General features: G+C 48.0%; 1 protein-coding gene across 19 annotated transcripts in view; it reads right to left on the reverse strand.

The window, feature by feature from the left end:
- Positions 1–12,077, reverse strand: part of CIT (citron rho-interacting serine/threonine kinase) — a 182,021-nt gene that overhangs the window by 40,808 nt on the left and 129,136 nt on the right. For 18 of the 19 annotated variants that reach the window (XM_051826615.2, XM_051826613.2, XM_051826611.2 and 15 more), the window contains 3 exons: positions 11,731–11,784; positions 2,930–3,127; positions 1,977–2,170 (listed from right to left, as the gene is read on the reverse strand). In XM_051826615.2, coding sequence (XP_051682575.2) covers positions 1,977–2,170; positions 2,930–3,127; positions 11,731–11,784 — 446 coding nt within the window. The remainder of the gene's footprint in view (positions 1–1,976; positions 2,171–2,929; positions 3,128–11,730; positions 11,785–12,077) is intronic. The other variant, XM_070065988.1, reaches the window with a different exon arrangement.

A 12,077-nucleotide genomic window follows, 5' to 3' on the forward strand; every position in this document is an offset into this window, starting at 1 on the left:
TACCCCACACTCGGGCTCACCCCAGATGTGGGCGAGCCATTCTCCTACCCCACACTCAGGCTCACCCCAGATGTGGGCGAGCCATTCTCCTACCCCACACTCGGGCTCACCTCCGACGTGGACTAGCCATTCTCTTACCCCACACTCAGGCTCACCTCCGACGTGGACTAGCCATTCTCCTACCCCACACTCGGGCTCATGCAATCTCCCCGTGGCTAGGTCCCTCCTCCCCTCTGGTACAAACTCCTGAGCCTCCCAGCAGAAACTCCTAATGTCCTCCACAAAACCATTCCCAGTGTCTCTTCTGCCTGCCCTGTACCTGAAGGGTGAATGTATTCCTCTCCTAGCACCCCTCCCTCTCCGTCTTAAGACATAAATATCAGGGTGCAGTCTGTCTTCTCCACTAGACTCCCATCCTCGTGAATATATTACAGAATACCAAAAGAGAAAAAAATGAGGAAAAGCCAAACTCACTTGCAGTTGACCTGAAAGCAAATGAATGCAGCCTTCTTAAGCACAGACCATAATTCCATCTTCCCTGTGTGCTTGTGTATTTCATTATTATTTTAATCATTGTCATACTATTTGACAGGCAAACAGAGTTCTCTTGTCTGCACATTCACTTCCCAGTGCCCACAACAGCCAGAAGTGGGCCAGGCCAGAGCCAGGAACCAAGAACTCAACTTGGGTCTCCCACATGCAAAACGATCTCTGAAGGACTCGAGCAACAGCCGGACTTGAAGGTGGCAAGGAAGGGACCCTACGGAGAGCAGCCAGATCTCACAGTGAGGAATGGGGGGAGCCCAGGGGTTTACAGGGAAGCAGGAACAGGGCCTTCAAACAGCAGCCCCTCACAACAGCACACACCCTGAGTGCGCGACTGTGCAAAGTGCATTTTCATCTTCTGCCTTCATCTCTTCCAGCTCACCTGGGCGTAGCCTGAGGTTGCTCACCCAGCACATCTGGCTAAATGTGGCAGAGAGCAAACAAAGTGACAGCTATGCCCAGGTGTAGTTTACAGTGCTCAAGGAGACCAGAAAATCCTCCAAGGGACAGTGACACTGACCCGGGTACAGAGGCTGGACATGAGTCAGCCAGGCCGACATGAAGCCTCCGGGCTGATGCTGGCCCGTAGCCCCCGTGCAAATGGAGAAAGGGCCCCATCCTCAGGACCGTTTCTTTCCTCCACCTGTAAACTGTCCTAACTCCCAGTTCTGTTAGAACGAGACACTTTCCTGTCCTGAGCTGTAAAACCGCCTTCAATGCGAATGGCATCCTTGGGCTATGCAGGGCACACCCTGAGCCTCGGCAGATCTGAGATCCGGCACGGACGTCTGCTGTGCTAGGGCAGTGGGAAAGCAGGGGGAAGAAACTGCCTGAACTCATCACCACTTCTCACCACAACAGCGAAAAACAAAGAGCAAACCTCTGAACTTTTTTGGTAACGCAGTGGTTCCCCACTGGGGACAATTATGCCCCCGGCCAGGGGACACTGGGAGCACCATCTGGAGATGTTTTTGGTTGTCACAACTTTGAACAATGGCTGCTGCTGGCCGTGTGCAGGTAGGGAGCAGGGCTGATGCTCAGTCCCCTACAACGCATAGCACAGACCCCACCACAAAGAATCATCCAGCCCAAGTATAGAGGGAAGATGGGCACAAGACCTGACCAATGTAACAGCACCGATGGTCAGGCATGGCCGCCATAGGAAACCTCATGAAAGTGGCTCTGCACAGAAAGCCCTGAGCTGTCTGTCCTAACTCCTGGCCCTTCCACCCAGGACAGCAGCCACTGCCTTGGAATCAACTGCCACGTCCACAGCCAGGATGACCAGTCCAGCGTGGTTTGCTCAGGAGTCTCCCAGTTTGGGCACTGAAAGTCTTGTGCCCCAGGCAAGCTGGGACAGCTGGTCCCCCTCTGCACTGCTCGCCTGCTGCAGGCGCCGGTCACGGCTGTCTACAGACAGGGAATCCCACCTGCTCTGCTTCTCAGTGTCCAGCATGCGCTGCAGCTCTCGAACTCGACACTCGAACTGGGACTTCTCGTCGCCGAGGACGCTCCTCCAGGCCTCCCACTGCCGCTCCTTCTCCAGCAGCTCGTCGTTCAGGGCCTCCAGATCCATGACCTGTTCTTCCAGCATCGTGCAGGTCGTCTTCAGCGCCTCCATCGTCTGCAAATCAGTACCACTGAGTTGCGCCTTGACGCAAATGAGGAGCTCATCGGCTCAGTTTCAGAAGAGCACGGGTTTCTAACTACAGCCTGCGATACGGTTTCTCGCCGGTGAGGAATGCATCGAGAGCCACTGCTGCGGGCATCTTGAGAGGCAGAACCCAAAGCAAGGCCTGGGGAAGTGACCGCACTTAAAAATCAAATGCTCTGGCCGGCGCCGCAGCTCAATAGGCTAATCCTCCGCCTTGCGGCGCCGGCACACCGGGTTCTAGTCCCGGTCGGGGCGCCGGATTCTGTCCTGGTTGCCCCTCTTCCAGGCCAGCTCTCTGCTGTGGCCAGGGAGTGCAGTGGAAGATGGCCCAAGTGCTTGGGCCCTGCACCCCATGGGAGACCAGGAGAAGCACCTGGCTCCTGGCTTCGGATCAGCGCGGTGCGCTGGCTGTAGCGTGCCGGCCGTGGCAGCCATTGGAGGGTGAACCAACAGCAAAGGAAGACCTTTCTCTCTGTCTCTCTCTCTCACTATCCACTATGCTCACACCGGCCTTCCAAAGCATTAGATTTTAAGTTTGTTTAAATCAGAATTAAGAACAACTCTATACTTTGAAGAGCCCCAAAGCCTTGGAAACAAGACACAACTGTGCAAAGAGCCCCTCTGCTTAGCGGGCCTTGGTCTTGCAGCCCTTGGGAGAACGCAGCAGGCACTCCTCCCAGAACTGGGTGAAGTGCTTGGGGGCCTCCCCGCCCCGTCCACCCTCCTTACTTGCTTCTGGCTGGTGAGCTGCATCTCCCTCTCTGTGATCTCGCGGCGCAGATGGTCCACCTCACTCCGCAGCTGGACAATCTCGTCGTTGGCACCGGAAGCCTCATCGAGTTGTTTGGACAAGTAGAAGTTCTGGTTGTTGAGTTCGGCGTTGTCCTCAGTCAGCTGGTTCAGCTGCTCCTCCAGGTCTGTGATGACCTGAAAGAGGGGAGGAACCCGGTTACGCCGAAGCAAGTTCACCGTGAGGGAGGAGTTGCTTCTAGAGCTGATCTTTGAGCCCACGTGACGCTGGCGATCAACGCACAGCTCACCCAACTGGGAGAGCCAACCCACGCTCCCACGCCCACCACTCGGCATGCAGTGGTAGAAAAGGGGAAAGTCGTGGTCCCTCTCTAACTCGGGACACACCTGGAAAACAGGGCAAAGGCAGATCAATCAAAAGTGATGGAGGGGCCACTTCCGGTGAGATCAAGTTGATGGACAACAATCTAAGGTGGGAAGTGCGAATCAAGGAAAGAGGAGAGGTAGCCTGATATAACCAGCTAAGGAAGCTAAAAATGCCTGACGTCACCTCTGGGACGTCATCACTGGAGATGACCAAAGTCTTTGACAGCAAAATAAAGTTCTTATCAAGGAAGGCTGACAGCCAAGGGCACTGCAGTTATTTTAATCACAAACAATAAATTTAATCTCATGCAACAAAAGAGAGAGAAACTAAAGGGAAACTCAGAATGACCCTGAAAACACAACCCCACATTCTGCTTCACTTTAGCGGATTTCACTATACGATTAGCTATCAGAAAATGGGAATCCACGTATATGAAGCGGTGGCTTTAGTGAGCGATTTAATCTGGTTTTGTTAAATTATTTCCCTGCTCAATAGCAGAATGATTTCCATTTCATTGCATTTGGCTTTCTTATTCTCTTGGCTGAGGCTCCGTGTCAGTGCTTGCAGAGAGCTTTCATATATAATACTTTAGAAATTTAAGGGCAATTTTCTAATAATAGTTGGAATGAGGTGCACAGGCAGTAGATTCAATTTTACATAACAGAAAAACGCAAATTAAAAGGAAATGCCTCTTAAACCTATGGTTATTAATTGTTTCCAATTTCAAACCTAGAGCAGACCTACTTTATGAAATTCTACCATTATTTTCACAGTTCCCTATTTTAACCCCCTTTGAATATTAATTACAAAAAAATCCTCCTGGGCATATAATTAAAGAACATCAGTTAAGCACATTTGTTGAATGTGGCTCAGAAAATACATCTTTCCATTTTGTTAAGTGAGCTGATGGTTTTTCAATGTCTTAAGCAGCCTGGGAGTTTGTTTTCTCAACATTAAAAACCGTGTCAATTCCTAATGTATTAGTTATGCTATGGTGTTAGCTACAAGAGGGGGAATACATGCTATTTGAGCAGATGCTTAGCTAAACATTTTATCAGGGAAAAAGGAAGAGGGGCCAGCACTGTGGTGCAGTGGATTAAGCCACTAGCTGCAGCACCGGCAACCCATAAGGCACCAGTTTGAGTCCTGGTTGCTCCGTTTCCAATCCAGATTCCTGCTAATGTGCCTGGGAAAGCAGCAGAGGATGGCCCAAGTGCTTGGGTCCCTACATACTTGAGAGACCCAGATGAAGCTCCTAGCTTCAGCCTGGCCATTGCAGCCATTTGGAGAGTGAACGAGTGGATGGAAGATTTCCCTCTCTGCCTCTCCAACTGTGCCTTTCAAATAAATAAAAATAAATCTTTAAAAACACAGGAAGAGGCCGGCACTGTGGCTCAATAGGCTAATCCTCCGCCTTGCGGCGCCAGCACACCAGGTTCTAGTCCCGGTCAGGGCGCCGGTTCTGTCCCGGTTGCCCCTCTTCCAGGCCAGCTCTCTGCTGTGGCCAGGGAGTGCAGTGGAAGATGGCCCAAGTGCTTGGGCCCTGCACCCCATGGGAGACCAGGAGAAGCACCTGGCTCCTGCCATCGGATCAGCGCAGTGCACCGGCTGCAGCGCGCAGGCCGCAGCGGCCATTGGAGGGTGAACCAATGGCAAAGGAAGACCTTTCCGTCTGTCTCTCTCTCTCACTGTCCACTCTGCCTGTCATTTAAAAAAAAAAAAAAATACAAAAACAAAAACAAAACACAGGAAGAGAACTATTCATTCATCACTCCTGGCAGACAGCAATGCCCCATTGGGCACCTCTATCATCTGTCTATGACATCATTAAGTCTCCTAAAATCAGAAACAAGGAATAAACAACACCCACTGATTCAACTGGTTTGCTTCCTATATGTAGTAAACTGATTTTATTATGATATACTGTATCCTTTAAAAAAAAAAAAACAAATAAAGATTTATTTGAAAGGCAGAGTTGGAGAGAGCAAGAGAGAGACATCTTCCATATGCTGGTTCACTCCCCAAATGCTCATAATGGCTGGGGCTGGGCCAGGCTAGGCACCAGGAGCTTCTTCCCAGGGCCCCATGTGGGTGCAGGGGCCCAAGTACTTGGGCCATCTTCCACCACTTTCCCAGATGCATTAATAGGGAGCTGGATTGGAAGCCAGTGTTGTAGGTGTCCACTTAACCCTCTAACGGCACCACACTGACCCCTCACTGCATCCTATATCTATATATGTCTCCATGTAACCACTGTGCTTCCCTCTACCTCTTTCCTGAAGGAAAACAAGAAGACTAAGGCACACTGGCTATCACATGGATTCTGGAACTCCAGTTAAGCCATCCCAAACGTTGCTAGGTAGGTTTTTCCATCTATCACATGGAAGCTCATTTACTAGATGATAGGTAATTTACTATTTTATCTGTTTCCATTTCTTGCATATTATTTGACCTTAATGGATCATGGGAAACATGAGGAATAAAAGTGAATGACATGGCCGGCGCCGCAGCTCAATAGGCTAATCCTCCACCTTGCGGCGCCGGCACACCAGGTTCTAGTCCCGGTCGGGGCGCCGGATTCTGTCTCGGTTGCCCCTCTTCCAGGTCAGCTCTCTGCTGTGGCCCGGGAGGGCAGTGGAGGATGGCCCAAGTGCTTGGGCCCTGCACCCCATGGGAGACCAGGAGAAGCACCTGGCTCCTGCCATCAGATCAGTGCGGTGCGCCTGCTGCAGCGCGCCGGCCGCGGCGGCCATTGGAGGGTGAACCAAAGGCAAGGGAAGACCTTTCTCTCTGTCTCTCTCTCTCACTGTCCACTCTGCCTGTCATTAAAAAAAAAAAAAAATGAATGACAAAGATGCTTCATTTTTAAAGCCTCTTGGGGGAACAAATGGACAACAAGAAACCAATTCACATAAGACTAAATGATTTACTTAACAAAGGTATTTGAACCTTTGGGTAACCACTCATTTTGTTTCATGAAAAAAATATGCATTTTATTTTGAGCCCATTTCTGTCACTTCTTCCATTTCTCCCAAAATTAGATTATGTAATTCTAAAGAGGAAACACTGGGAAAAAGTGAAGGAGGCGTCAAGGTTAATTTTCTCAGGGTGAATGTTGCGGTGCAGTGGGTTTAGCCACAGCTTGCAGTGCCCACACGCCATAACAGAGTTGCAGGGTTCAAGTCCCAGCTCCACTCAGGACTCCAGCTTCGTTCTACTGAACACCCTGGGAGGCAGCAGGTGATGGCTCAAGGGCTTGGGCCCCTGTCACCCACACGGGAGACTCCGACTGAGTTCCAGCCTCCTGGATGTGGCCTGACCCAGCCCTAACCGTTGTGGGCATTTGGGGAATGAACCCGAGGGTGGAAGATCTCCCTTTCTCTGCCTCTCTTTCTCTCTGGCTTTCAAGTATTTGGAAATACATAAACATTTTTTGAAGGGTTATTACTCTCACTTCAACTGAGACGGGCCCACTGAAGAGGGAAGGGTCCTTCCGCTTCAGTGTTGTCACCCGGCTCTCAAGGGTTCTCGTGCCTGATTTCTATTTCCAGTCTGTGACTGCTGGTTCTATATTTGGTCATCGTGTCTATTTTTCCCACTTGACAAGAGGAGGACGATGTGTCTGTATGAAGTGTCCAGGCAAGGATTTGAAGCATTTTAACTCATTCAGCTTTGTAATGCATTGTGCGCCACAGCCAGACCACATTTAGCCTGTGACCCTGCTTGGAGCTCCCGGATGCTGCCCCCTCCCCAACCCACCCACACATCAATGGGTTTGCCAATTATGAAACAGACTTGAGACACAGGCAGTGTAGTAATGGTCTTCCTGGCTTGAAAAGTGTTTACAGTCAAAGGCAACCTCCACAACTGTCCTTCAAGGTAGCTATTATTTTATTCCCATTTTATAGAAGAGAACTGGGGCAACCAGGCGGCCAAGTAACCTGCCCAAGGTTACACCACTAGTAACTAGCAAGGTCAGAACTCACACACAGCTCTGAAGATCAAGAACCTGTGCTCTTCCCCCATGCTGGACTGCCTCTCTCAAACAGAGAGAGATGTGTTTATTCCACTCTTATTGCAGACCCTTGAAACTGGAAATGATGCAGTAGGTCATATTCACCACTCAGGAAGACCCTCCTTGATGTTGAACCAGGTAGTGTGCAGAGAGGATTCTTAGGTCTGTATTGTGGCTGTGGGAATATTTTCTCCTTGTTTCCACAAGTGATCTGTTTATTACCAGACTATATTATGAGGCTGTGAACAGTTCAGCTCCAAGGAGGGAGGATGCAAAGATGAACCAACAGAACTTTTGTATCTGCATTTGCACAGATAGATCTTGTGCAGTTCTAACAGAGAATAAGGATATAAAAAATTATCTACTGTCAGTGTAAAAAAAAAAAAAAAAAGATGTTTGTTTGGAACTGCCTGTCGCTTTCAAAGGCTGTCATGCAAACCTCGCCATCCTGAGAGGCAGAGGTCAGCCTCCTGTGTCTACTGGGAGAATGGCAGGGGAAAGTTACTAGGTGGAGGTCCGGTTGGATAACGAGCATCAGGCTAAACACAACCGACTGAAGTCCTATTTTAATGCCTAGATCTTTCCTGAAGGCAGCTATTTGCATATTATTTATTTTTAATCTTATAGCTGACAGATTGATTCATAATTAAAGCTGTGTCATATGTTTGCCCACCAACTCCCCTCTAAAACAGACTTAGGTAGGGCTTTAGGTGCCAGATTGAATCAAATCCTTTTTTTAAAGCTCTTCAAAATAGAGAAATGGTCTGAGCTTGGAAAGCTCACCGTTCATAAGCTTTCTGCTAACTGGGAGCTCCTCTCAGTCGTTAAGAGAGTTCCCACCAGTAATAAAAATGTCGTCTCCTAGCAGACACAACCTTGGACAGCACCAACGGGAAGGGAATGCCCACCTCCCACCTCGCTCTTCCAAGGGGCCTTGAACTTGCCAAAGTGTAACTGAGACCTATTTCTGTGGCCAAATGTTGCTCTGAGGCAGTGGTTTTCAAACTTTTTAAAGTAGCAGAGCTAGTTTTCAATCAAGACTATATTATAAGCCCAATATAATTACAGTAGTAACCAATATTGTTCAGGCCCTGTGCAAGCACTGTGCATGCACCACCTCATTTAATTTTTGCAAGAATCCTAGGAGGCAGGTGTTATTACCAAATTCTATGACTCAGTGTTTCCTAAGTCTTACTGTTTCTGAAATTTGAAGGTATGTTAGGACAAAGAAGCTATCTCTTCCCTCACCCAGCCCCCAAAGAGCAGTCCTTAAATTATGCATCAAACAATCAATGGTGTATTCAAACTGAGGATATACAACGTTATCCCCATATTACAGATGGAGAAATGGAGGCTTAGGAGTATAACATCACATACATTACCAAGAAACCAATTAATAACATGAACTCAGTCTGCCTGACTCACAACCACCTCAGCTGTTCTAGGTCAACTGTGGGGGGGGGGGGTCACTGTCTCAGGCTCCCCCAACTCGAGAAAGCCCTCCTCCCCAGAGTCTTCACCACAGAACACCAGAGGGAAGCAAAGCAAGATTAGAAGTCACTGTTCCAGAAAAAGCAAATTGAGAGAACTTAAAAGTTACATAAGTTAACAAAGAAACCAAATTCGTTCTTTATATTGACGTGTTCCATGAAAACTAAGCTACCAATTTAAAAACTGGGGGACAGGCAGATTCCTGAGGGGCACCAGGAGGAATCTGAGGGTAATGGTCATGTTCCTTGTTCTGACTGTTGTGCTAGTTTAACAGGCACAGACACACAGGAAGCTCACCAGGTCACTGCACGTACACCAACCAATTAAACCGCACATAGCTGTAGAAAAGGCTTTTTTTTTTTTTATTTCCTAATGCCAAAAGACTAAAAAAGGGAAAAAAGAGAACTCCAGTTGTATGTGACAGGATTACTGATGTCTGCATTGAAAACATATCCAAGGTTATGTCAGGAAAAACTGGTAATATAAAAACATGACTGTCAGGAAAGGATGCCACTCTGAGCATGTGTGGAATGTAAGCAAAGAGCTCTGTGCAAAACAAGAAAACTAGCACAGGAACAGAACCCCCAGCTCCGGAAGGAAGGGAGGGGAGGGAGGACACCAACTGTCACACTGATCCAGGCGGATCCTAACCCAACCACCACATCAGGAAATCCAGACCAAAAATCTACCTGCAGAGCCCCGCCAGCACAGCTCATGGCCGAGTCCTTGCACTCTCAGGTATACCCACAAACAGAAACAAGCACTTACAGCCCTGCCAAAATCCTTGGTCAAGAGCATTTCCTAACAGTCTTATTCGTCATGGAAACAATCCAAATGTCCATAAACGGGAGAATGAATGAGTAATCTACAGTTGTATGCATACACTGGAAACACTGCACAGTGACAAAAAAGAACAAATTAGTGACAATGCAACAACACACAGGAACCTCACAGACAAGGAAGAAACAAAGACTACGTCCAAAAGATCACATCCCCTATAATCACATTTATAAGAAGTTCAAGGACAGGCAAGACTAACCCGTGGCATCAGAGGGCAGAACAGTGGTTACCCATTGGACAACGGATGCTGATGACAAGGGGATACAGGGAGCCTTCTGGGGGCTGAAAACACTGCATCTTCATCCATGACATGTCTACACAGCTGTCCAAGCCTGTAGATATGCTGTCAGACTTTAAGCTTAGGGTTAGTGCTATGCATCTTACTATATTTATTTCAAACCCACACTAAGGAAAAACCATAGACTCAGCCCTCAGAAAGTTCAAGGAGGGGCTGGCATTGTGGTGTAATGGATTAAGCCTCCACCTGCAGTGCCGGCATCCTATATGGGCACAAGTTCGTAGCCCAACTGCTCCACTTTTGATCCATCTCCCTGCTATTGCACCTGAGAAAGCAGAAGATGGCACAAGGGCTTGGGCCCCTGCACCCATGTAGGAGACCCAGAAGAAGCTCCTGGTTCCTGGCCTCAGCCTGGCCTAGCCCTGCCTGTTGCGCCCATTTGGGGAGTGAACCAGCAGATGGAAGACATCTCTCTCTCTGTCTCTCTCTCTCTCTGCCCTTCAAATAAATAAATCTTAAAAAAAAAAAAAAAGTTGATGGAAACTGTATGAAGAAAAAGCTATTCATGGATTTTTAACATTTTTTGCACCATAACCTTGGGATCTTTTAAGTCCATGCTTCCACAAACTTTGTGACAAACTCTTGTACTGTCAGGACTTAGGGTCCCATTTATAGTGACTAAAAAGGAAACAAAGAACTCATCACAAGGAAATAAAGTATGTATGTGGGAGGGGTGCTTCTGAAAATCTACAGATGCAAATAATATTAACAAGGACGGTATCACCAAGGGCTAAGAAAGTAAGAAAGTGACGAGAAAACCAAAGAAAAGAGGTGAAACCATGACTAAGGACACGAAGCCCATCTTCTGAAAAGGGCCTTCTGCAGCCCTTTGTTTTTTATCAAAAAACACCCTGATTCCACACACCCTGTTAGAGCATCTAGAGATCATGCCTATCTGCTAAAAAAAATACACTTCTGCCTAGATCAATTTACTCACCCTGGGCAAGCATTCAGTAAGGTGACATAGTGTTCAGGACACCTACATCCCATCTGAGACTGCCTGGCGTGAAGTCGTGGCTCTGCTTCCAATCTAACTTCCTGCTGATGCACACTCTGAGAGGTATCAGTTAACGAATGGTTCAAACGGCTGGGTCCCTGCCACCCACATGGGAGACGCAGATGGAGTTCCTGGTTCCTGGCTTAAGACTGGCCTACCCCTGGCAATTGCAGGCATTTGGGGAATAAACCACTGGGTAGAAGATCAGTCGATTTGTTTGTCTATCTCATTCTCTCTCTGCCCTTGAAATAAATGAAAATAAATTTTTTAAAATCATCACCCAGAGTCCCAGAATTTGAAGAAGCCAGATTTTGCCTATTTGGAAGTTAACATTCTTAGGTCCTCAGCAGAAGAACTAACTTGACTTTCCTGCCTGCAGGGGCAGCTGGGAGGCCCCACAGACACCACTGCACTGGCAACCAGGTCTGGTACCTGACCCTCCACGTTAGGGAAAGAGGGAGGAGCTGCCATGGGATCTTCTTACAGCTGCTAAAACCTACCAGTGGCTCCACAGTGAAAGCCATTTGACCATCCCAACCATCTTCTTCCCAGAGATAAGGAAAGGGTGCAATTTTTTTTTCAAAATGGCAGAACCCTGAAAAACATATTGTTGAGGGCTCAAAAAGTTCAGAACTGTCTTGACTGCATTATCTGACCTAAGCTGCAGGTATGCACCAAAAAAAATCAGTCAATGGCATTATAAAGAGCTGTCCCCTTCTTCCCTGTTTGAGATCCGTGTGATTTTAATCATCTTTGGTGAATTAATACTCACAGTACAGCTGTTACGAAGGGCATCAAATTTGCGCTGGATTTCATCTCTATGTGCCTAAAAGGTAAGAAGTTGAGTATAAATTTTTCATAGGGTAGAATACAATCCTACACGCTATGGGTCAAGCACAGAGAACAGCGATTCACCCGGGAAGCCAAGGATGCTGCTGCAGCAGTCCCAGCACCCGTTTCTTAAAGGACTCATTAACCAAGTCAGCGCCGACATGGGAAATAAGGCAGAAGAACACAGGACGCTGTGTTTACAACAATTAGCTGTTTAGACCACACATGCACACCCTGTACAAATATTTTGAACATTCATATTAACGCCGAGGCGCTACTGGGAGAAAG

This window comes from Oryctolagus cuniculus, chromosome 21 (genome assembly GCF_964237555.1).
Source record: "Oryctolagus cuniculus chromosome 21, mOryCun1.1, whole genome shotgun sequence".
Classification (NCBI taxonomy): domain Eukaryota; kingdom Metazoa; phylum Chordata; class Mammalia; order Lagomorpha; family Leporidae; genus Oryctolagus; species Oryctolagus cuniculus.